Raw genomic sequence first — 27005 nt, 5'->3', positions numbered from 1 at the left:
GCACGAGGAGAGAGAGTACAAGACCAATGCCAACCTGCCTGTTGGAGGTAAGTCATATCCGGAGCATAGGCTTCCACAGGCAGTTCCTAGACACGTCACTTCCCATCCGTGACATGGAGTACAAGAGTTCGGCGAGGAGCTTGCGGTCCTTGTCGCACGAGGAGAGAGAGTACAAGACCAATGCCAACCTGCCTGTTGGAGGTAAGTCATATCCGGAGCATAGGCTTCCACAGGCAGTTCCTAGACACGTCACTTCCCATCCGTGACATGGAGTACAAGAGTTCGGCGAGGAGCCTGCGGTCCTTGTCGCACGAGGAGAGAGAGTACAAGACCAATGCCAACCTGCCTGTTGGAGGTAAGTCATATGCGGAGCATAGGCTTCCACAGGCAGTTCCTAGACACGTCACTTCCCATCCGTGACATGGAGTACAAGAGAGCGAGGAGCCTGCGGTCCTTGTCGCACGAGGAGAGAGAGCACAAGACCAATGCCAACCTGCCTGTTGGAGGTAAGTGATATCCGGAGCATAGGCTTCCACAGGCAGTTCCTAGACACGTCACTTCCCATCCGAGACATGGAGTACACGAGAGCGAGGAGCCTGCGGTCCTTGTCACACGAGGAGAGAGAGTACAAGACCAATGCCAACCTGCCCGTTGGAGGTAAGTCATATCCGGGCATAGGCTTCCACAGACAGTTCCTAGACACGTCACTACCCATCCGAGACATGGAGTACAAGAGAGCGAGGAGCTTGCGGTCCTTGTCGCACGAGGAGAGAGAGTACAAGACCAATGCCAACCTGCCTGTTAGAGGTAAGTCATATGCGGACAGTTCCTATTCCTTTAAATTGAATAGATATTATACTCGTGTTGGTATTTAAGTCCCCCTTAATATCCAATTATAATTTAATTCAATTAGAATACATATACGGTCATTGTTAACTGCACATATATTGCGTTTTGTAAACGTTCTTATCGTGACAACACGTGTATGTCGTGTATATACTTATAAGTAGGTACCTATTCGATATTACAAACTCGTAATTGCCAATTAACAATAAGGTACTGATGAGTTGAGACGCGCTAAAGACATATTATAATATGATGCCTATTGGACTCATTTAAAACTCCAAACTTTAACTTGACACATTTCTAATACGGAATGTATCTAATGCTAGATTTATGATAGGTACTATTTAGACTTCCTCATATTCATAAAACTTAATATTTCTTTGTTGGTTAAAATGTGTTTTAATTTTAACGAATGGAAAATCGAATGTGACAGATAAGGATATCCAAATTATATATGCACATTTATAGATTATGAATAACAACAAAAGTATTTTGTAGGAATTATTCTCTTCTATTGAGGTATCCATTAAATTAAAGAGTATCTGTATTATATTGTATTCATATCGCTCTATCACATGTATATGGCAAAAAAAATTAAGTCTGTTAAAAAGAGGCAGATAGGTACTTATAAAAAAAATCGTCCTGTCCACTCAACTGTCATCATGCAAAAAACTTATTTAATCTAAGAACTATTCCGGGCAAAATTGGTGGGCAGATAACTAATTTTCTTGACGTAATTATATCGTAAATAACTGTAAAGTGTCCCGAAGCTGCGCTTGCGCTTGTCGCACTCGAACTTTCAAAACAGTAGGACACAGAGGCAATCGTTATTGCAATTGATACTTTAAGCACGTAGTAATTGACACGCAGTCACATAATAGGTAATTCTTAAATTATTATGTAGTAAGACGCATTTCTTTTTTTCTTGAGAAATGATATAAATGTAGGTATCAGACGGTAATTATATGAATTAATATTTATATTAATTTGTAAATATTAGTTACATCAAGAGAAGTTAGAATCAACCGTGCAAAAAATACATGTTAAACATTTATTCAAATTGAATGTGCACACTCTCATCTGTGTACTGTGGCTGCGTTAAATGTATTAATGCCGCTCGCTCATTACACTCACAATCACGAGCTCTAACTGACTGCCGGCTTATTTGCCGCCGAGACGAGCTGCCTCTGCGCAGGCGCACGGATCTAACAGACATTCTCTAATAAAATGGGATTTTAAATTTTAAGCTTAGAACAAATATAAAAGTGGAAAAATTACTGTCTTGGGTGAGACTTGAACTCACGGCCTCTGGATCGATACTCCAGCGCTCTGCCATCTGAGCCACCAAGACCTCATCCATAGCCAGCAAATCTTTCCATCTTTCCTTTTTTTTTTTCTTTCTTTCTTTTTTTCCACTTTTAAATTTTAGAATAAATAAGCTTAATAGCATCGATCGCAGTCGTTTCTGCTAGGGGGCTATTCATAAATTACGTCATTTAAAATTAGGGGGGTGGGGGGTCTGGTCATCGGATGATGGTAGCATGACGTAGGAGGAAACGGGGTCATTCGAGGCATGATTTTTGGATGATTTTAGGGAGGGGGTCAAAAATTTTCAAAAATAGATGACGTAATTTATGAACAGCCCCTTGTTAAAAAAATTAAAATGGGATTTTGTTTACATACGTAGCTTTTTTTTAATAAGTGGGTACGATTTAAGATTTTTTAAAGGAGTGTAATTTGTTTTGGATATTTATTTTACTGTCTTTATTCATTTAACCCTTTGATTGCATGCACGTGAAAGCTATTTGTAAATCGTTTTTTTTATCGACTTCGTAAAACTAAGTAAAACGTCACTCTTTGTAAGTAAACTAAGTAAAACGTTCTGATATGTATGTAAGTACAATTTCACAGAGGTGTCTTTCAAAAATCTGCAATATCCGGAATATTACAGATTTTTGAAAAACTTGTTTATGGTTTGTGAACTACCTCTGAAAAATAATCTCGATCTTATAGACAATAATGTTTTTTTATATAAACGTATATCATTAATATCATAATTCATACTAAACTTGCTGAACGAGCATGGGGCTAAATCAATACCTAATCTGTTCTCTCACTGATCGCCGTTTGATATTCGGTAGAGTCTAAACTAAACTAAACTGTAATGTTTCCACCGTCGCCTCTACAGCATCCTCGGTTCGTGGATCCGGGACTTTCATCACCACGACGGCAATCTGGGCCTAATGACGCGGCCATTACGCACATTATTAGGCCGTCTGCGCTCGCGCCGCCCGCTCCACAGCGCACAGATTTATTCAGTAGGGCCTTAAGTTAATTGAAACGGAAAAATACACAAATCAATTAAATATAATTTATTGTTGCTTTTCTGGCATGTGAGTAGCATAGTTAGAAAAAAGGTTTAACATGTTTTACTTTTATATAGTTAGTATGTAGGTGGACCATAATAAAATAAGGTTATAACTACCACAAATGCGCATGCATAACTAGTAAATTCAAAACGTGTAAAATCATGGTTTTTAACCATAATAACGAATGACAAAAACAAGTTTTGTTCCCAAATGTTGCTGTCTGGTCTCGAAATTTATTATAACCATATGTATATTATGTATGTTAGTTTTAAGGAATTTAAACTATGGACCAATAGTTGCCGGAAACAAAGTTTTTTCATTTCATTTGCACATTATTATGTCGCCGCCTCGCGGCCCTCGCGCTACATAGTACACAGAGTTTTTTTTACATTACTGCCAAATTTCCTAATATATTTTGGTTATTTTTGCTTTACTACCCTTTAGTGACAATCGCTGATAAGGAAGCCATCCTTTACCAATACTGCAAAATATGCTTATCAACAATCATCGTATTTGAATACAAACCATAAAATAATCATCTGATTTTATCAATAAAAAAAAATAGTAAAGGAAGATCCCTACATTCTTCTGCCTCCAGCAAAATCAGTACCTATTCGACAATCGATTTGAATTACCTACCCACCATATCAAAACAACATAAATTCATGCACTAGGGTTGGTACAAGGTGTTCGATCAGCAGGTAATTGGCCGGTTCCGATTGTTCCGTCGGCGTCTGCATCGGTAACAACCCTATAGCTTTGTTTGCCTTATGGTATTGTAATGGAAATTTAGCGCTAGAATGCTATTGAATGCTTTTGATTTAGTATTTAATCTGTTTTGCCTTGAATTAGGTTGCACAGCTAATAAAAGGGTTAATCAACTTATTATTTTCTGTTTTTGTACCGAGAGCTAAATAAATGGAGATAACGGATAAAAAGATTGTTAGAAAAAATGCTGTAACAAATACTTACTTGCCTTACATTATTAGTAGATTGTCTATGAAGAAATGGTCCTTATATTTAAAAAAATTCGTGATTAGCTAATATTCCAAATAATTACTACTTAAGGTATGACCCAGCCCAGATCACATAACCGTGACATTCAAAACGGTTGTAATCGGTTGGTATAAACGGTTCGGTTGTAAAATTGTCCAATCTCTGTGAACTAGGTATAGGTATGTAATGTAGGTATGAGTCGATACCTGTTGTAGAGAAAAACAATGATATTACGTTATCTTCTGTTGCCGGGATATGTATTTATTTAATGTTATCATTTGAATGACCACAATTGCTGAAAATACTGAAACCAACGGGATACAAATAAATGCGATTCGTTAAAATTATTTTCAGCTGAAAATTTTTATTTTAAATTAATTAAAAGGCGAAAAGTATAACGACGAAATAAAAGAATAAATATCATATTCTTTTATTTCGTCGTTATACTTTTCGCCTTCAAAAGTTCACTTCAGCCGTGTCAAGATATAAAAAAAACTTAACAGGGCATTCGATCGAGGTGAAATTGATATGATTTATTTTATATTTTATAGACAGGAAGCCAGTCATTACCGCACAGAATGGCTTCTTTTGTTGCCTTGTGAAGAAAAACTTGTTCGAACAAAAACGTTTTGAGAGGCTGACACGGATTGTTTGGACGGAGAATGTAAATTTGCTAATTTTACGGTCATAATTGACTAGCTGTGTCTACGCAATGATTTATAACTCAAGATAGGTTATAGGCGTTCCAAAATTGAAGCGCTTAACTTGTGACAAATTGGACAAGTTGCCTTTAGTCGTGGCTGGACAAGCGAGAAATGTGCACGTGCTAACGAGCTCCCGCACACCGAAAGAGAAAGAGACGACCTTATGTTTAACAACGAGTGTGAGAAAGATGGATGGAATGAGAAAATTAATCAAAAATAACAGATTTCTTCGTAGGCACAGAAATAAATATGGAAGTATTTTTTATGCTCCTCAAGTATGAGTATAACCTATCTATGGTTATATATCATTGTGTCTACAGCTCACATGCGCCTATGTTGGATTTGGTCTGTCATTTCTCCTTCCCTCGGAAGATAGGTTTCAAAACGTAAATAAAAATAAAGTGAATAGTAACAGACCAACAAATATGTAAGTAGAGGTAACTTTTGATTAATCGTGCAATATTAGTATATACATACATATTACTAAATAAAAGATACTAGTTAGTATACAATAAAAGGTTATACTAGCTAAAGTTATAAAGGTACAAAATCCGAAGTTTATACTATACCTAATGCAATTTTAATAATCACGAAATCACGATACAAGAATTTAAACCTACACGACATTGATAACAAACACCTACATACACAAATCTAAAAAACCAATAGGCAGTTAGACACCCAGTATGTTAATTGAAATATTGTATTGCAACAGGAATATGAATTATTGATTACATCGTTAATTTATTTCCTTTCCAATTCGATAATATTTTGTTAAACCAGCGGAATAGGGTAAACCCAACCTTTTCTAACATTATTTCCTGATTGCAAGTGAGTTACATAAGGTCAAATCATCATTTAGTGTTGGGTAATTAAATTTAATTGAAATAAATGATTTCAGGCATCATAGGCCCATAGATGAATGCACCTTATAATATATATTTCGACTACCATACATTTAATGATATAGAAAAAACATAATATATTATATTACCCCGGCTACACACTAGGCTGTTGTTTTGCAATATTGAAGAAAGATATATGAAACACGAATATTTGTACAGCCATCAGATATATCGGAGCGGCCAAGAAGCTCACAACCATTTGAGCACGCCTCTATTGTAAAGGCATTAGAGTGCGTGCCCAGATATTTTTGAGCACCTCGGCCGCTCCGATATATCTGACGGCGACTGTACAAGCAAGATTTTATAGAGTTGGCGATAAAACCCATGGCGTGGCCGTGGCTCCGTTGCGTCATCTGAGCCGTCAGACAATTCAGCATGTTGCCATGCAGAAAGATAATGGGGGTACCTAATACCAATTGATTACCAAAGTAATCATTCAAGAATTAAGTATCAGAATAATAATTAATTATTTTCGCTTTTCAACCTCAAATTTTAGAATTATCCTTTAATATGTTTATGGTTTTATTCACTAAGTATTTTTAATAACATCTGCACGATGTTTGCGAAACGATATATATAATACCTATAAATTATATTCATACTTATTCTTTATTTGTATAAACTACATAGAACTATAAACTACAAAGAATCTTGGAGTTCGCCTTTGCTTGTAATGTGTAATCAATTTAGTTAATTACTATACATAATAAGATTAATAAGCAACCCAATCATGACACATGTCCTACCATTATACAAAAAGCTCCGAACAATCAACAAAAAACTTGGTCAAATCGTACGGCTTTCTTGTAAAGAAATCAGGATGCCGACTTAGGTCGTTCACCCCGGGATGCGATATAATAACAATAACATCAAACTCTCGAGAAAAAACCGACGCTAGCACAATGTCATTACTGGCTTCGTGCGCCACAGACCTACGCACCAATAGACCATACTTGCACTGAACCATTTCGCCTTTTCACTAAATTCGAGACGTTTCTTCGACAAATAATCACATCTTCGACAAGTTATCATACAAAGAAAATGCTTTTTTAAATAATTTAATGCCGCAAAATTCTCAGAAGTCAGAAGCTTAAAGCCATGCCATTTCAATGTACCTACTCCTCCTCTCCTATTAATCAGACACATTTGTAAAGGAATTTCGAAAGTTTACGTACTAGAATTTCTATGAGATTCAGAACTGGGGCCTATTACACTGGTCAGCTTGATAGATCGTGACGTGGCCACCATTGTGTCCACTTTTTGCATACATGCATCTACTGAAAAATGAACGCCGCCAAATTTTGTCGTGTTATAGGTACTGCAATAATCTTCTGTAGTCTATCATCTGAAAGCAAAGTAGCAATCAAAGTAGCAGCTCCATCACTTTTACATACAATCTCATTACCATTTGAAAATATTCACGCATATTTTTGTAAAGTAAATTTTAATAGAACACATGCATGAAAAAAATGGTTAACGATAGATAATATTCACACCTTCAATTCAATTTCTACAAGTTTTCTGACACTTCGCTATCAATACTTAATAAGTAGGTAGATTCCCAGAAACAGAAATCTATTTCGTCAAGCATTCAATTGAACGAACATTGTAATATAATATCGCGCCTTATTTCCGGTACAATATTTTCGATTTGATTGACCAATTTCGATGATCAACTCGGGCGCCATGATTGGCTACTGGCCTAACCTAATCCAACACAACCGACATACCATTTCGATTTACAATGCTCGGAAAGATTGTAGATTGTTTAAAAGTGGAACTATCGGAGCATTGTACTTGATCCATTAATGCAACGCGTAGCTTTGTGGTTACACTTGCTCAAATAAAGTCAATCTTGGCGCGGGCCCGTGTGAAAATTTGATAACGAAACTATAGATCGATGGGGCTGCAGAAATCGAGGGGCAACGGTTGCGGTTTCAATCGGTGTGCTACTGTGGGAGGTAATAAACGGCTTGCCGCCTTCACCGCCGCACGCGCCCGACATGCGAACTGATGACATTGACAATCTGCAAACAAGGTTAGATTGGACGATTAGTCAGATGGATTTCGAAAAGCTCGACAGATAGCGTTGCATGTTTACAAGATGGCCTGACGATCGAGATGCAGAATTCCACTGACCCATACTGCTTGGATATAAAAGCGGGAAGAGGCCAAAAATTCTAATGATTATTACGGAAGGCCTATATCCAACAGTGGACGTCTTTTAGCTCTCTCGATCTTGATGTGCCTCTTATATTTTTAATCGCGAGCCAATATTAGCGGTACTGTCGTAAAACCCCATCATATTAGTAGGCTTCGTAGGGTTCCATTTTCATCATTGAATTCCTAAGAAGTTACTCAGTCTAAACTGGATTGACGAAGCGGTACCTTGGAATAGCCCTCCGATGATTATAAAGATATAGTTATAGATAATAGGGATCAGTCCAGATCGTCCAGAAGCTGTGGTTTGCGGCCGGGAGCTTAATTCTACCCGCAGGCCCGCCCTCGCAACATTTTAATAGTTTTAATGCCCCTAAGTTGCTGGTGGCTCGATTATTGCTAGATTCTGATTAAGATTGGAAGTTTTTACGGTGATTCTAAATAGAGATAGAGACGTTATGTTTATGAAGTATTGTTATTAGAGTGACCCTTCGGAAATGGTAAATCAATTTCTTTGAATCGAAAAATACAATGAATACCTACAATGAATCAAATGAATGTACCATAGGGTTACCTTAAGAGGGGGCTATCGCAAAAAGTGTAGTTTTAATATTAAATTGTTATATAAAATTTATAGTTTATATAAAAAACATGTCTAATATTAAATATTAATGATTTTGAACGGAAGTATAGGTACTTTCAGAGCAATGGAGGTGTAGGCAAAAATTTAAAGGCCGCGAAATGGCCATATTTGTATTGCAATTTTTTTAGTAATGGTTTATTTTTATTTATGACTGAATCATGTCATCATGAACACCTAGTTCTAGTGGATCTTAGGTACTGCGTACTCTACCTATGGACGGGCCAGAAAAGCAGTCATTATAATATCTAAGAATATTATAAGAGTATAAAAAAACAATCAAAGCGTTTTCAAAGAAATTGTGATGATACCAGAACCAGACCTTCTGTCCTTACTGAATCCAACGCGCACTTGGCCGTTTAGTTTTTTAAGAGCCAACAGGAGTGGTCATTTCTCCATACAAACGTACTCGACTGTTTCCTCCGTGGGTTTTGAAGCTAGAGCAATGATTTTTTCAACACAGATTAATATTGTCAATATCTGTGTCGGACCGTTTTCCTTTTTTTGATATTTTTGTTTTTTAAGGCGCTAGAGCCCTTCAAAAATTGCCAAAATGGCCTAATTGACTATGCCGCAATGAGAGGCGTGCTATTCAAAACTGACATCAATTAGTCAAAAAAGCAAAACGGTCCGACACAGATAATGTCATAATCATTTAGATTTCCAAATTTGGTTACGATTGGTTAAGTTTTGGAGGAGGAAACAGTCGAGTACGAAACCTCGATTTTTGATATTTTTACGCAGGATTTTTCGCCTTGTCCTTATCGCACTAGTTTAGGGCCGCTTCCGTTAGCGAGACGGGTATATTTACCTAAAATATTTTAATCTTAGCTCCTGTTGGCTCTTAACGTGGAATCCTTATCTCGTGATGTCCCACACATAATTGTGTATAAAAATTTTAGAAACGTACTTACCTATAGCATAACTATTTTAATGATCGAAGTAGGTACTTACCTGTCAATGTAATATTACGAGATTCTAATTTAATGGTGCTCTCGGTTTCTTGCCATATTCGTTCCAGTTCGGACTTAACCTTTCAATTGCCCACGAAATAGTCGCTCACTGTCAAGTTTATTGTAAAACTTCCTTAGTCATCCTTCATGAGTAGATACTCATATGAAAAAAGTTAGATTCTAAGCCATTGGTAAACCTTTTCCCCTTAGACATAAGGTCGTCAAATGATCATTCAAGGGTATCTGTTGATACATAACGCCAATTCAAATCGGATTAGATAGCCTATTGTCCATCAAGCTGCATAATATATCACAAATCACCAATCAGCATCGTTTTAACTACTTTCGCGGCCCGACTCTGTCTATTATTCATTTAATTGAGCCTTTCCCCTCGCTCATTACTCTCATTAGCGACCACTATTTTCGGTAGCCATTTTCTACCATCCAAACCATTTTCTACGGTAAATTTGTAAACGGCGGTAAAACGCGTCGACCGCAAGTCTGAATGCATCTGAAGAAATTCTTGGTCTTGGATTATTTATGCAGTCTGGAATGGGAACGCAAAACAGTCGATTTAGCACTAAAACAACGTTAAACTTTTTACTTTTTCAACGTTTTGCCGCTTGTTTCGCATTCAAGCGAAATTGAATTTCTTGTATCGTTCTCTATAGATATTAACTTTGTTTATAAATTGTTAAATTATTTGAGTTCCGATTTAAAGTCAGGTCAATAAATACGTATAAGTGAATATTCATAGCGGCGCATTTTGAGTTCAGACAATACCTACCTAAACTTAAACTAATGACACTACAAATATTGCGATATCGTTATTGCTTACTTACAAACAGTTCACTCAATAGAAAATTAAACCGAAAATTCAATTCGCTACACTAAGTACGTGTTAGTCTTACCAAGGGTGTATTGAGCTTTGACCTTGCACTTTAAAAAAATCCCTTGCTCTATAAAAAATGTAATCCGTGCTCGTAGTATATCGGTAGTAGCCGGCACGTATGGAGCATTAGCAGTAAGTACATCGAGTCAGGTGTTCCTGCAGCCGCTCTCGATAGCACCGCGCATTTGCGGTCGCCGCAGGATGCCTGCTTGTTCAGTAATGAGCAACACATAACGAAACCTTACAAATAATTCCACCCACGAAAAAAACACCGAATCACGTACCAAGGATACGATCCTCCGGAGGAAAATACGTATCGGGTAACACCGAGCAAACTTCTCTCTCGCTTTTACAACTACAAACTTACGTGTAAGAAGGAGAAGCGAGAAATAATCGCTTTCGATATTGTCTGATACATTTTTGAGGTGTCGGCCGGCTCAATACAATCAATTATTGTTCTACGTGTTACACGGCTGCCTTCTGTCGGTAATGTGCATAAGTTTGGAAAAAAGTTTATTGTTAAAATTATAAATTGTGTAATTTGCGTAGGCAGTTTACGTCGGGCGGAAGGTAATTCGAGGGATTAACCATGTAATTTGTATGGCAACTGTTCGACAGACTAGCCGAGTTATGATACTTTCTCGGATCTCGGATAGCATAAATAAGTAGGCACTACCAGTATTTCAGACCTGTGCCTAATCAATCTAATTCTCTCGCTCTAATTTGTACACTTTAATAAACCTGAAAAAGGATAATGATTTTGAATATTTGAAATGGTACTTAAAAGCGGATAAATTAACAAAAACAACTACTTTACCAATATTTTACCGCTTAGGAATAGCGCAAATAAATGTTGACAGCTTTTAATAGAAACATACAAACGGTAACATTTCCCGGTTCAGTGCTTCGCATCTCAAGACACGCTCGCTGTGGCTAATGTGACTTGCCGAGATTAGGTGAGGCCACTAAACCCGCGGAATATACAACAGCAGTGTCTGAAAATATACTGTACGTACACCTTTACTAGAAAAACACAAACTTTTTGGCACTTTGGTGGAACTTTTCGTCATTTTAGAGCGCATTGTAATATGCCTAAATTAAAGAGTAAATGATCAGTATTTTAATTGAATTAAATTAAATTGGAAAGCCAAGCTAAAAGAGCGTGAAAATGTTGCGGTAGATATAGGTATATAGGCTACAGGGACAAAGTTAGAGTTCTGTTACAGAACATTTACCTACTTATGTATAATATTTACTCGTACCTAATCAGTACATGATCCCAAGTTGATTACCTGTTGTTATTGGAGGAATAAATCTTATTAGAATCCAGTGATGATCCAATCCGAGGCCAATACATATTTTAATAGTCACTATATTTAAACACAGAATATTTTAGTAGTAGTAGAAGTAAAACACTTTATTGTACAAAAATCAGAACAAAACAGGAAAAATAACATTCGTCATTAGTACAAAGGCGAACTTATCCCTTAATATGTAATTCTAACGCAAATTATTGCTATTGATGGTATTGCGCCCTCACCCTCTTACTCTAAAGAGGTAAATTCCCTCTCCCGCTTCCACCTCCGCCTCCGCCCGTCTCACGGCCACCCCGGAGGTATTGTTACACGGAATGGATCCGGCCGATTGGACCGTTGATACAGCCCGCCGATCGCGTAATACTATACGGTGAACACGCGATACGCGGGCTAGCGTTACCTATCACATCTCAGCTAATGCTGCTCTACAAGAATGTATACGTGTTTTATTATAACCAGTAATCTTATAGGTAATGTTCTAGGCTTATTGTATACTCGCAGTTTCTCGGACAATCTTTACGTACTCTGTGTCTGAAATGTCGACGTTGGCATTATTCAACTGGACTTTCAATGACTTTTAAACGAGCATCTACAATTTCTCAGAAATGTGAAACTTTTTCAGAGGATTTTTTACAATACTGTTTCTGAAAGATCGACAATGGTATTGTGCTAGTAGGTTTTTCAAATTTTACCTTAAACATTTATCTGATACAGTTAAGAATGTAAAGTCTAAGCGCTCGTGCTCGGCATAAGAATGTGTACCTATACATGTTTTACTAATTTTACTATAGCCGGTAATCATATTAGACAATTCTTGTCTTGTTTTTCTCGTAGCTACTTCTACCAATGCTTTATCAATAAAAACTTTAATAAATCTACGCAAGTTGGATTAACCTTTTGGGATCCTTACGCAACTTTTTTCATAACTACAAATTTATAAAAGGATTAATGTACTTTTAAAATCTATACAAGTGCTCCGTTAATCATACCAACAAAAAACAGTATATTTATTGTTTTTTAAAGGCCCACTATCCTAAGGTCACTCGCGTTTGAATGAGTGTCCCGTGAAGCGAAGGTGATCTGATTATGCCGGCTGGGAGCGCGCACACGGCCTGGAGTTCAATTCAAACATTAAAAACCTCAACTCAATTTGGGCCAATTTTTATATTTTTTCGTTTTTTCCGTCAGATTTTGATACAATTTGGCGGATAGACAGAGTTCCCCATTCTGTACAATATAAGCGGAATTTTACCGTACCTAAAAGATTTTGATATTTTAGGTACAATAAAATTTGATATTTGGTTCACAGAATAATAATATAACATCTCACTACCACGTACTCGTACCACAATATGCACGAGCGAGATATGTAGTGTGAATAATATTTAACAATATAAAAAAAATATATTTTCAAATATAAAATATTTTTATTGACAAAAACAAGTTACAGGTGGGTGTTGAAGTCCCTAACTTCTGAGCTAGGTAAAGACCTGTGTTACAGAAGTCAGTGTCCTCTCCCAATATCAGATCGAGTTAGTATTTTTAGAGTTGGAATAGTCGCTCTGTAGAGTAGCACTCGTTAACTGCTGAACATGCAACGAATCCAATAAAGTTGCGGGTCTACGGAATTCAGTCGCTAAGCTCCTATTTTGCATTGGAATTTTAAGTAATTGCTAATTAGGTTGATGAGTTTCTCGCTTAGTTTCACAGCAACGTAAAAAGGTTGAAATCATCTAACTTACAAAGTCAATTAATATAAGTAGGTAATCATATCAGGCGTAGCTAGAGATGGGTCGCGGGTATTTACCCAATTTACCCACCCAGGTAAATACCCGGTAAATACCCATCTACCCGGTATTTACCCGTATCTACCCAAATGGACGGGTAGATTCATTTCTTATTGCACATGTCGATTTGTGTTAAAGTGGAGATATAAACCGAGTTAATGGTTGTAATTAATGTGTGTCATTTAAAATGAAAAGGTTTAGTGAAACCTGCAGTTGTAACTAAGGAATTTTTAGTACACTTTTGATAAATATTAAAAAAAGACCGTCATAAGAGTATTTTTTTTAGATTTTAGTAAATTATCATAGTTATACGTTGATAATACACATTCGAACTTCAGTCGGCGGGGGGTGTGGTTGGGGGGAGGGGGGTAAAAGTGAACTTTTTAATATTTCTTGGAATCTCTCATTAATATCGAAAAGTGTCGTATGTACAAACTAAAGTACACAGAATTTTCTACAAAAAAGGTTATATACATTTTTGTCCTAAAACTAACTGTATTTGACTTATGAGCTTCCCAAGTTGTGACACTGCACAATTTTTTTTTTTCTTATCATTCATAAGTAGTCTTTATTTTCATCTTTCTAATGTATATTAAAAGCGTTATAAAACATTTCCGGAAGCCATGGAATGATTTTACACGATATTCATAATTTGACTTATATGTTAAAATCGAACTTTTCGTAATTAGTTTTAACATACATTTTATGTAACATCATAAAAAATTACCTTAATTAATCTTATTTATACTCACATACCATTAAACACATCAAATTTAGAAGAAAAACGAAAATACCCGCGTATTTACCCGCGGGTAGGTAAATATCGGGTATATACCGGGTAAACACCCACTCTCGGTTATTTACCCGGGTAGTTACCCATCTCTGGGCGTAGCTATATGAAAAGTTTATTGATTTTCTATAATAATCGCTTCATTCATATACCTTCTCCTTAGGTACCTGAGGACATTCGTATTTCTGTTTTGCCCTGGTTGACTGGTAGGGAATGCCTTAATGCCACTAATGCCTGCCATTTGTACTCATTTTCTTTAAGTTTAAATAAATAAATGTATAAGTACTGTAAGTTTTTACAGCGTATAAAAACTTATTTGCTCGTAAAAAAGCACTAAGTACTACAAGAACTTATAAACTGCAGCAAAACTAGTTTTTTAGATTTACTTAAAAGGACCGTCTTTGATTAGTTACATCATTGGGTGATTTCGTGACCACACTTGAGACTTTTATCATAAAAAAAAAACAAAAATTACTTACTTAAGTCTTAGTCAAAAATTTAGACGTTTGGGGTTTATTTAGACCTCCACATTTTATAAGTACTTATTGCATTTTTCTGTTAAAAATTACGTAGTACAGAACAAATATTGCTGACCGTTGAAAGAGATCCGATACAAAACCATCCTTGATACAGGTCCTCTTTCAGTCCTCTAAATACAAGCGGTATCTACTTCGCAAGCATCATCATGCTTTCACCACGTAGTAAAATAATTTCCTCTAGGCAAACTTAATGATCACATCCTAAAAGTACGTGCGAGACGTAGCTCCCGAGCTGCGGTCGGCACGCTATCATTACAAAACATTACTCGTATCAACGAATACTATAATATCACTAACTGTTCCTGAACCTTATTTTCAAAGAGAAAGGGTCTACTAATGTTTAGCTTTGTCGGTCTTCGAACCAGCGTTCGCGCGCCTACGATCTAGTAAATGTAGCTTAAGCATGTCGCTACTATGTAGCTAAAAACTTAATTTTAATATTAAATGGCTCATTATTCTGTGGATAATATGTAAGGGTACAAGTTTGTGACAACTCAAGTCTTAAAGTACTTGTATACTTTAAATAAACCTTAATTCTTGATCCATCTTCCACGCTGTTACCTAACTAAAAACTCGTAACTTCTTCCGATGACACAAAGTCCACCAATTACCAAAGATTTAGTAGTTAAATACAAGTTCTTGAACCAACCACATATTAAATTATAGTTAAATGAAATTTGATAAACCTAACTTTTGACCTAAATATTAAACTCCCACAATGAATTAGGACTTAAATAAGCTACTTGAACTTCATTTTCATACATTAATAAATTTACTTCCTTCTTCGACATTCAATAAGTTACAATGTGATTAAATGTGCAACAGAACAAGACCACAGATTAATTTCATTAATCTCAGTATATGTAAGGTATATAGTATTACGGAGACGTAAATGAAATCTTGTCTTATAAAAAGACGACAGCAATCTGCTACTGGGTACAGCGAATCTTCGAGTACCACCGTCCACACGGTTAACTGACAGTTTTTAAACCTTATTGCAAATACATAACGTCTACTGATGGTCAGTGCAGATTGTTAGCTCATCCACTGCAATGTAAAAGTTGAAGACCTAAAATAAAAGTATTCACAGCCATTTGTACCCGTAGACTGCGTAGTGCCAGGCTGACCCCTTTCCAAGAGGCTTCAAGAGGGCATCTGAGCAGGGTTGCCTCCTTTTATTTCTGTTTAGACAATTCTTCGTTCATTATATACGGTCATTGTCGTCTTATTTAAATCTATTTATAAAGGCTTAGTTGATACATGCGATTATAAACACTTTGTGCAATTGAAGGCAGTGATGACGGCAAGTTCAAATGCCGGAGAATGTGCCTTTGTCAAAAGCTATAGCCTTCAGAGCTTCCAACCCAAAGCAGAAATAAGTTCTTGTTGGTTCATGATTCCCCACCGAAAAACATATATAATAAATAATATCACGCGCCATATTGCGGAATTTCACTGGAACTATTTTTTTCATACTATACTGAACTGTCACCCTACATGAGAATAACAGCGCCCTCTTTACAATGATCATATATTTGTCAGGCTTAACCTATTTTAAAGTTTCCATGCCTATATAAGTTTTGTGAAACGTTAACATGTGACGAAATTAATTGATATTAATTCATGTTTTGAGTGTCTTTCTTGACCGATCTTCTCGCACAGCCTTTCTTGTCTAGTTCTCCTCTGAAACCAAGTGGCAACCCTATCTTTAAGGGCAGTTAGACCCTTTCCCAAGCGGGCCGACCGTCGACTGCACAGGATGTATCGAATTACGCCAACTTACGCTGTAAGTGATCGGGTACAAAAACTCACACAAAACGAACAACGCCCGAGGGGTGAGAATATTCTTATGGGAGTTTAATGAGATTTATAAAGCTTCAGGAAGGTATTTTATCTCACTGAAAAGGGCAAAAACCTTGTAAATCAAGACGTTTTGAAGAAAAATGCGAGTACGATTCACGTGTTTTAATATTTATGGCTTCTGTACAGGTTTTTATTTTTACTAGTACAAAATGTAATATTTTATGTAGAGCAATCTTATAACTTGACTAGCAACGTTAAAAAAACTTTTACAGCCGCACTATTTTTAATTTTTTTTTTATCGTTCCGCCGGACGATATTGGCCTGTCAGTTGTTCGGAGCTGTCACCACAACTGCTGCTGCGCTGCTGCTGCTGGTTGCTGTTAACTGACAAGCCGATATCGTTCGGCGGACTGATTATCAGTGGGCCCCTTTATACATAATTTAGATTTTTTAAATGTTTTCTTAAGTAGGTATTATATCTATCGGTGCAACTCGCTGCGATTGGTGCAAGTGGAGTGTGGTGGAGTACATGGAAATTAACATGAAACAATATTAATTATTTTTAAAAATCTGCCCAAAATCACATACTAAAAATCATCAACTTCCAGGTTTTTCCAAGTTTTCCGACATTTCGTCTATAAACAAATGTAATTTTTATAAATTAAAATACTGCGTATTTATGTAATAATTCGGAAAATTTATAAGTTTTACTATTGAAATAATATACAGGAACAAATAGAAATTGGTTAACCCTTAATCTGTGAGCTGTCTAATGCTTTGCTTTGTAGACATTTGGCAACACTATGCATTTAAGGGTTAAAGTTGGAACCTGTTTATGATTTACCTTTCACAGCATTCATTTTTCAATTAAGTAAGTTGAAAAAATCCTTTAGATGAATAATTTCTCTTTGATCTAAGTCAATCTAAGAGGTTTTATCCTCCTAGATCTAAGTAAACTTACCCTCATATCTAGCCTAAAACCTTAATTTATTCGGTTTCCATCGGTTTGCATCTGCATTTCCCGGTATTTACTTAACATTATGAAGGCTAGCGTAGGTAGAGCGCCGCCTAGGCCTGTGCCTGACGTGAGATAATTACTCCCTCCCCCTTCACCCCCCGCGTAATGTCACATTAACACCCTCCGTCCGCGTCGCGACCTGTCAAAACAGAACCGAACTGGTTAACAAATATGCTACAAATGAGAGGGAATTTATTCGGAATTCAACGGAAAAGGTACGTGCTAGTGACTTTTGGACGTTGGAAATGAAAATCACGGTAAACGGGAAACAACAACTTGTTTTTTACTACCCATGTCACGATGTGTTAAAAAGATGGATGTAGCTAAGTAAATGATAGCTCCAACTTCAAAACGTCGGCTAAAGTCGCTAACCTCTTATCTCCTTCGCAAGGGGGTTTGCAACTTTAGGAAAACTCAACCTGATAATTTCTTAACAAATATCTATCACAAATTGTATCATGCGATTGAAAATAATAATGTAGATTACCTATATGCTTTTAGTAATATAAACACTGAAATGTATTTTCATCGGATTGCCAGATATTTTTACCGAATCACAACTGATATGATCTGACATCAAGTTTTATAGTATCTGATTAGACATAGTTATGCCGTGCACGTCTGGACGTCGTTGATTAGACGGAGTAATTAGGGCCTTTGATCAGCGCTCGTTCTTGTAACAGCCAATTCAGGCGCCTGGTAATTAACGCTATTAGGGCTTAGCTACTTAAATAGTCATTTAAACTATTTAAAGAATGGAAATCTTACGTACTAATCATACATTTTCTTAGTTTAAGTTGTGAGTAACAACGGGCACGGCACAGGTAATCGATACAGTGACATTTATGACTTTAGGACATAGGAATAATAAAAACACGATAAAAAAAAAGATGCGAAAGTGTTAACATGTTTTTGACGTCGACTGTACAGTCGCCTCCAGCTACATAGAGCAAAGTAAGTGCTCAAAATTGACTCTATTATCATTAACGATTGAACATGACTCTATCATCATTGCAGTGTTACGCGTGTGTGTTTAGATAATTTTAATACAGATATTACGTAGTCTCTCTTTCCTTCAGAACATAGGTACATTTGTGGTTGCAATGGGCAGCTGACCCTAGACTCCCTTAGAGAGCCTTGGTAAAACACCGAGGAAAACACTAGGAAGATGATGATAATGAAGTAAGGTACATGCCTAAATAAGTTTACTGTTTTGGAGCATTACTAAACATAAGCATAGAGAAATATAAAATATATATTTCTGCCCTAGTAGCACGGTCATATTTTTATCGTTTGTCACCATGCCTGTCACGTTCTAACAAGTATGTAAGTGCGAAAGTGACGGGCATAGTCGATAAAAATGGAACCATGCTGAGCCCGCTGTATGACATAAGACATAAGGTATACTTTATGAACATATTTAAAAAAAATATTTAGTATTCAGTCCGGCTGCTGATGACGATGTAGGTAGATTAGTATTTCACAGTATAAGTTAAATTATTCATGTTTGAGCTTTTATTCGTAAACGCGCTCGTTCTGCGTAAGTAGGGAAAACCCAAGGAATCATTGACGACTCTATGTCACGTAATTATTAAAAAATACCGATTAATCACTTGTTTGTAGGTCAAGAGAAAAATACTGGTGAACAATTGTAATATTTCTTAATATGTTTATCCTTTGGTGTACCTATCAATACAGGACAGCAACTCAATAATAGTGCCTTTGTCTACAACGGGTTTCAACACTTATTAAACGTATTACGAGTTGTATATTTTATCCATCTTTTACTTATGGGCAATCGCTAGAAGTACCTACTTATCTAACGTAAAAAACCGAGCTATTCTAAATAGAACCACACCTACGCTTTAAACGAGATCCAGTCTCTTATGGTATCTAGGTACTTCACTATCTTTGCACATAATTATTACCTAAGTTACGATCTCAGTTGCTGTAAGACTGACTGCATAAAATATGCATTTGCTATTTCTTCTTTGTATTCGTTTCGGCGTTGAAACCTTTTGTGAGCCTTAGCCCCTGTGTTTTCCATTCGTTCCGGCCCTATGCCTCCTTCATTCAATATGTGTGTCAATATTCCTACAATATCTAAATACTCAAACACCATTAATCAAAGTCAATCCTTGCCCAACAGCGATATTCGTAGCAAAATCCGCGGTTTTTGCGCGCGCCACTATATTACAGCGGTGCACGGGAACCGCAAGCCCCAATGCACCGAACGCTTTTATTTAGACACCTAATTAAATATTTATTAAGTGCATATCTCATTTATACATTAACCCGATTTTAATTTCATGTCCGAGCGCACAAAATTAGGAACACTGAACGGTCGGACCGCAAAATGAAGTGGACTCGTTGAGCGGGCTGAGTGGCATTGGTATCGGCACGAGTGAAAATCATTATCAGACACTTTTAACGTTAGCACGTAATTGCGAAGTTGAATTGAACGCAGGTTGTTAGCTAAACAAAATTGGTTTTTCATTTTCCAATCTAGTGTGGTGGGGGTGATATGGATGTGTGGCAAGTGGGGTTGCTTTTGTTAGGTATTTGTTTTTATCCTAACTAGTCAATTTTGTTAGGAACTTAATCATAGGTTTACTATTTTGGATAGTTCGTGACTGAATTTATAAATTATTTGAGCTCCGCCTGTTTTGCTACTTGCTATACCCAAAGCTTATCTTATCTAGAGACGTGTAACAAAGAAAAACCACAATTCGAAACAGTATAAAGAGCCCATGGTAAATGAATTCGTCGTTAACGTGCATATATAGACCTTAAACTTTAAAGTTAATTCCACCACACTCCATCTGAACAGCTTTCAGTTCTTTTCAGTTATTTGTTAGGAGAGTGCGTGGGCGCCGGAGTGCACGGGTTGATCCGATCTACTTTGACTTTCCACCGGCATTTTCAATAGAGAGAATTATTAGCGTGAAAAGTTAAACAATTATACGTGAAATAGAACAATTCCCAAGAGAGAAATATCCCCGTAGTAGATCTCACAACGTACCTCTTCACTGCTAATTTCAGTACGTAATGCTAATTCCGCGATATCTATCAACCAATTTTAATTAAACCCTGAAACATAATTTAATCCTTTAATTAATTAAAAGGAAACAATACGTCTTTAGAATAATAATAGTAATTAAATGTGAATGAGTAAATATTTGACGTTGCCATGATTCACTCATCGTACTTACCGGTACTTACAGATACGTAAAACAAAGAAGCGAACATTTTATAATTTATAAAACCACTATTTAACCGCGAGTCATTGTTTAGGCGCGAATAATAATGATAAAGTTATCCTGATAGTTATATAGTTATATATTATAGTCAATAACCATTCGGGTGGTTAGGGATAGGGATACACACAGGCAATAATGCCTACTTGGATGAATGTAGTCTATTTTTTTACTATAAATTACTCTAATTTATTTCGCGTTGTAATAAGATACGAATTATTCATACGACACGTACATAGCTGTGGGTAAGCTGGGAAAACTAAAAGCGTTGCATATTGACCATTTTGGCTACGCAATTCTAAAACTTTTAGTCATATTGTATGTTGCGTGGAAGCCAATATGTTACATTTTATTTTGTTGTTTTTGTTTTTAACACCTAATTCCGAAACGACAGACATTATTTGATTCCAAGTTAATATAATAATTAATATTATTCCACAACGACTGGCATATTTTCCTGTTAATATACTAAACTGAATTAAGTACTTTTTTTATAAGAATTATAAGCCAAAAACAAATAATATTATCATATTTTATTAAATCCCCAAGCCGTCTAGTTGTTCATGAGAGGCTCGTATCTAGTATATGAAGCCGACGATGATGGTATACCTAATGATGAGAATGTCATTTTATTTTCTTAGGCTATTATAGAGTCCCATAATATTATAGTTACCATAAGAGCAATACATACACTTACAATACACCAGCGACCCAACATCCAAATCATATTATAGACATAATATTTAATTAGAATTTTGTAGAATCCCCATCAACTCACGCCAATAAACCCCTTCGTGATCACTTGTAAATTCTCGTAAAACCCTGAATACAGTCTCATTGTTTAATAACGAGTTATTTCCGTATAACAGGTTTCTCGGTTCTCATTAAACAGTCTAATAATAATCGATACGTTTCTGCTAACGTGGGAATTACCTCTACATACCTACGTCAGTGCTATAATAACTATACGATCTACCGTGTGTAAATCAGTGTAAGTCTGAAGTTCTGAACTCTGGCTACGCATAGTTGTTATGGTGGTCAGGGTCAATTTATACTGGTTTGTCTGGATTACACTAAGTTGAGTTAAATAACAACTTGTGAACAACCGCATGTTCGAGTAACTATGAATTTGCCATATGTTACGGCAAGCCTATATAATTGTGCAAACATTAACATTAGCACCTTTGCTATCTTACGGTGTCATATATATTTCGGGGATCTCAGAAACGGCTCTAACGATTTCGATGAAATTTGCTATATGGCGGTTTTCGAGGGCAAAAAATCGATCTAGATCTCTGGGAAAACGCGCATTTTTTTAGTTTTATATATGTTTTCCAAGCAAAGCTCGGTCTCCCAGATATTGTTATGTTATGCGCACTCAAATTTTGCGCTCAAATATTTAATTATAGTTTGTTTTATCATATTCATATCTCCTTTAATATCTACATAACTGGTCTATTTATAAAATGGAACCCTGTTTACTAGCCATCCGTACCTACCTATATTTTATATTTCAAATTATTTTGCGACTGCAATGCTCACCATGCATACGGAAATTCAAAAATAGGAAGTTATTAATAATGTAAATTTTACCTTCCCATTTCGTTTATTTCCCTAAGATAACGTAGCTTTTGCATTTGGTGATGGTTTGGTTTGGTAGGCTATTATGTAATAGGTAAATACCATGCCCCTGACCAGTTGTTTTAGCATATCGAAAGTACATATACCTACCTACTTATTGTACAAACAAAAAAAAATTGTTTGGCAAAAAACATGGTTTACAACACAATGCATGTCTGTCATATTATACTTTCACAAAAAACAAGTGAAAGCGAAATTCAGACACACGTAACAAACAAATCCATTGTCCTTCGAAAATCCCAATTTAAATGGAATTTTTTACCTTTATTGATGCCACTAAGGGCGTGTGTACGTGTCCCGAGACATGTACCGCAAATATACATACAAAGCTTCTTACTTACTCATTACCATAGCGTTTCGTCCACGACATCAAATCTTATTAGTCAGGAGCGCTCATTGACACCAAGAGTCAGCACTCCTCTTATCACATTGTTTCGCTCCCTTACAAAATGGATCTTACTCCCTTAAATTACAGTTGACATTTCAATGTGACCGGTGAACAAGATACGACACTGCGTATGTTGACTGTTGCCTTTGCGCAGGCTACATAGGTTTCCGTCTGTTGGAATCGCGCGCAGGATGACGTTGACGTCAAACCATGGTCTAATAAAACATGGTCTTCTCTTCCCAGAGTGTCACTTGCCTACGTCACAATAACATTGCCACTTTATTTCAACATAACATGTTACATGGGTACATTATATCTATGGTTAATAAGTTAATTTATTTCTTTATAATTTAATAATTTTCATTTATATGTATTTTATCTTAAATTTTACAATAACACGTCATTTTTAATTATTCGTTAGCAATATCTTCCGATTCACGAAAGAAATTTCAGACGTTCGGGTAATTCTGTTTACACTACTGGCAACACAGGATAGCGCTGTCACATTTGACAATCCGCCATTTTGTCCCTGACCGACCGTCCTTGTCGAACGCGTGTTAATTGTTATTTCCTTCTCGCTCAGTGTCAGCAGTCGCAGTGTTTTCCAAACTTTTCACGTCGTAAGCTTCGTAATTAATGTTTTGTTACGAAAATGGTTGGCTGCTCTATTCGGAACTGTAAGAGTAGGAGTGAAAAGTGCAGTATAGATTTGTTTTATTTTACTATGTTTCTACATGAATAACTTAAAATTAATGCCGTTAAAATAATTTTCACTGTTGGTTAAAATTCTCCCACATTTTATAGTTTGAGAACCTGTAAACAGCATGATGACGTAGGCAAGTGCCAGTTAGGTCATTCGCGAATCTCGGAATAGAGTACCAGGCGGAGTATATTATTATACCATGCGTCAAACCTACTAAAGTCTATTTTTTTATTCGGTAGACTGAAATGACAGTTCTTAGTATGAACATAAAATGTCATTTCATACTATGAAATGTCATTTTAGTCTACCGAATAAAAAAATAGACTTTACTCTTAATTGATTAGGATTTAGCAGCTGTATGTACGAGTATAGCCTATCTATACAAATACACAACTAAATTGTATCTTAGACGTGATTACCGTCACGTGACAAAATCTATTCAAAACTGTATCATTATTAGATTCTCTGACTTGAAAATCTTGAAATACACTTTGACTTTATTTACAAACATTTATTAGGCCACAACTTCCATAATTTATTTCTAATGCAACTTAACGAAGCGGAGTGTGTGCAAAATCAGTAGGGCAATTCTCAAACGCTTACCTAAGTTTAAAAATTAGATATCCATTACGTCTGCATTACGTAAATCAGCGTTACTCGGATTATGATTTAATATTGAGAATAAAATAGATATTATTAATAAAAAAAATACTTACAGTCAATACGAGTAATTCTTATCTACTAACTTTACCTACTAACTGAAAATTCTAAAAACACTGCCTCTTGATGTGCTATTTCTCTTATTTCTCTTATCATACCTAACTCAAAACATTGCATTCATCATAACCCTGACAAACGAATTTCACCAATAAACAGATTCGGCAACGTAACCGACCTCGATGACGGCGTGTATGAATCAGCGGCATTCCCAGCACTACCTACTCACTCGTAGTATATTAGTTCCGTGAACGGGTCGTACCGGTTAGGGACTGTACTGTTTACTTCATGTGATCTAAGTTTTGTTTACCTTACGAGTATGCTGTGATCTAAGTTTTTTTTCCCGTGGTGATTGGAAAATTCGTTGTCATTTCCATGTTTGCATTTAATTTGCGTAAGTACGATATGCATATTTGTTTAAATGAGTATGAGTCAAAAACTAACGTTTAATTTATGTGATCTAAGTTTTATTTCCATTTGAAAATTGGTTATCAGGTTTCAAAAATTGCACATGCTGCCATCAATTAAATATGTATGCAAGCATAAAGTTATGAAAATATGCGTTTACTATTTTGGCTAATCCAAGCACTTAATTGTACCTAAGTGTACATTTTATGCGAGTTTTTAACTGCAGTATTACTTAAGTATTATTTAGTAGGTATATTGAAAATGTTCCATAAGGTAGGTTTCCTATGGAAAATTTTCAAAGAAAACCAACATTTCAACAACAGTAGTCAGCTTATCTAACTTCAGCTTTTGTGTAGAGAACGCAATAAATTCAGCGGTCAAAGCCGGAATGAACCCAGTCGCGTGACTGCCATAGTGATGAGCTTTGACAATAACCGATTGATTTACCCGACCTTATCACCGGTTCGTGTGTGATCTAAGTTTTATTTCCCGTGTCAATTGGAAAATAGCACATGCATCCATTAATTAAATACGTAGGTATGCATAAAGTTAAAATAATACACTTACCCTAGTGCTCGGTTATTTGAAGTGTCCATTAGAATTAAAACACTTGATGTCACTTGTTCAATGGAGAAAATAAGACACATGCAATGTCCTGTCTATGATTCTAAGGAAAGCCCCCGAGAGTATATATTTTTTAATATAGTGTGGTGTAGTATAGTGTAGTAGTGGGAATCCAATTTGACAGCAAGAAAATTTAAATAATCTATGAATTACTCGAACCTATATTTTTCAACCGCCTTTTTCTACTGACAAATTGATTTGGCAGGCTATACCTTAAACGTACAGATTTAGTCCCTTTACTCTTTTTTAATAACTATCTTTTTCTCTTTTCCAGAAACAGGCGGAAATATCCTTGGAGCCAGCGAGTGGAACACCGGGTACTCCTCCACTGCCTCCGTGTACCCAGCCTACGGGGCGCTACAGCCTACTTACTACAAGCCCGATCCAGCGATACATATACCCGCAGGTACGCGTCAGGTCCCCTAACATATTCTTCTGTGCCCCTGCCCCTCTATGTGGTACCGTGACCACTGGGTGCTCCTCGATTGCCTCCGTGTACCTAGCCTAGGGGGCTTTACAGCTTAGGGGCTTAGGTTCTTACTACAAGCCCATCCGTGTTTTTACTCTGTAAAAAAGTATATATTCCATTAGACTTGAGTGCTAATATTATGGTGACGCACGTCTAAGAGGATAGTGGAAGATATCGAAAAATCATGGTAACGTCCACTTTTTTCTAAATAATAACCTACTGCTGTCGTGTCGGCGTATGAAATTGAGAGAAAAATTATTTACTTAGTACATTTATTATCGTGTGTTACCTACTGATAGCAAGCAACATCAAGGGCCCGTTTCTCAAAAGCTTGTAACTTGTAATACAAGTGTATTACAAGTTACAAGCTTTTGAGAAACGGGCCCCAGCTCCTTCCTTTTAAAAAATATCGCACATTTTATAATTAATTAACATATCCTTTTTGTCCACAGTTCTACCAGACATCCCCCTACCTCATAGCGACTACGGTGGCTTCCAGACAAGCAGCTCCGGTTTCGTAAAAGGAAGCCCGAGCGGAGCGGGCGCTCTAACCGAGCTCAACCCCACCACCTCGCAGCGCTACGACCCCAACTACTACAACTCCTGGCCCGCCAACAACTACAACTTCAACAATTACCAATACAATAATATAAACAACAACCCATCCTGTCTACAGTCGCACACACCCTATATAAACTCCAACCCTCAAATGCTCCTACCCAACCTCTATTCAACAGTAAATCAGAACCAAATACACGTGCACTTACACAGTGCAGCCGATAAGCATAACTTAGAACAGTATACAATACCCACAGACATCAAAATTAGTGATATAGATGGTGGTATTTCTATAACTGCGGAGCTACAGGGCAGTGAAGCCAGCGGGCTAGTTCCAAATTGTGAAAGCAACGACGAAGTGAAACACGGGCTTTATGGCGGTGGCAATCAGGACCAAGTGTGGCGACCCTATTGACGTTTCGTCAGTACTAAAGACAATTTTAATGTTGTACATATTGTGATTTAATTCATGTCCAATTGTTAAGAGGTGACCCTAATTGAGCAGTTCTGTTGGCATCGGTA

At 36.6% G+C, this 27005-nt stretch overlaps 1 protein-coding gene across 3 annotated transcripts; it reads left to right on the top strand.

Moving 5' to 3' along the window:
* The first annotated feature begins 59 nt into the window (after window positions 1–59).
* LOC134654036 (protein lozenge-like) lies at window positions 60–27005 on the top strand. Of its 3 annotated transcripts, none has more exons than XM_063509429.1 (3): window positions 60–355; window positions 25731–25862; window positions 26378–27004. In XM_063509429.1, exons 1-3 carry the CDS (start codon window positions 181–183, stop codon window positions 26896–26898), a joined length of 828 nt encoding a protein of 275 aa, XP_063365499.1. In that variant the 5' UTR covers window positions 60–180; the 3' UTR covers window positions 26899–27004. The 3 variants fall into 3 exon arrangements, with proteins under 3 accessions (XP_063365499.1, XP_063365500.1, XP_063365501.1); XM_063509430.1 differs by lacking the exon at window positions 60–355 and adding an exon at window positions 378–506 and having other exon boundaries at window positions 26378–27005; XM_063509431.1 differs by lacking the exon at window positions 60–355 and adding an exon at window positions 683–807 and having other exon boundaries at window positions 26378–27005.

This window comes from Cydia amplana, chromosome 14, assembly GCF_948474715.1.
Source record: "Cydia amplana chromosome 14, ilCydAmpl1.1, whole genome shotgun sequence".
NCBI classification, from domain to species: Eukaryota; Metazoa; Arthropoda; class Insecta; order Lepidoptera; family Tortricidae; genus Cydia; species Cydia amplana.
This window is presented reverse-complemented; position numbering and strand designations above follow the sequence as displayed.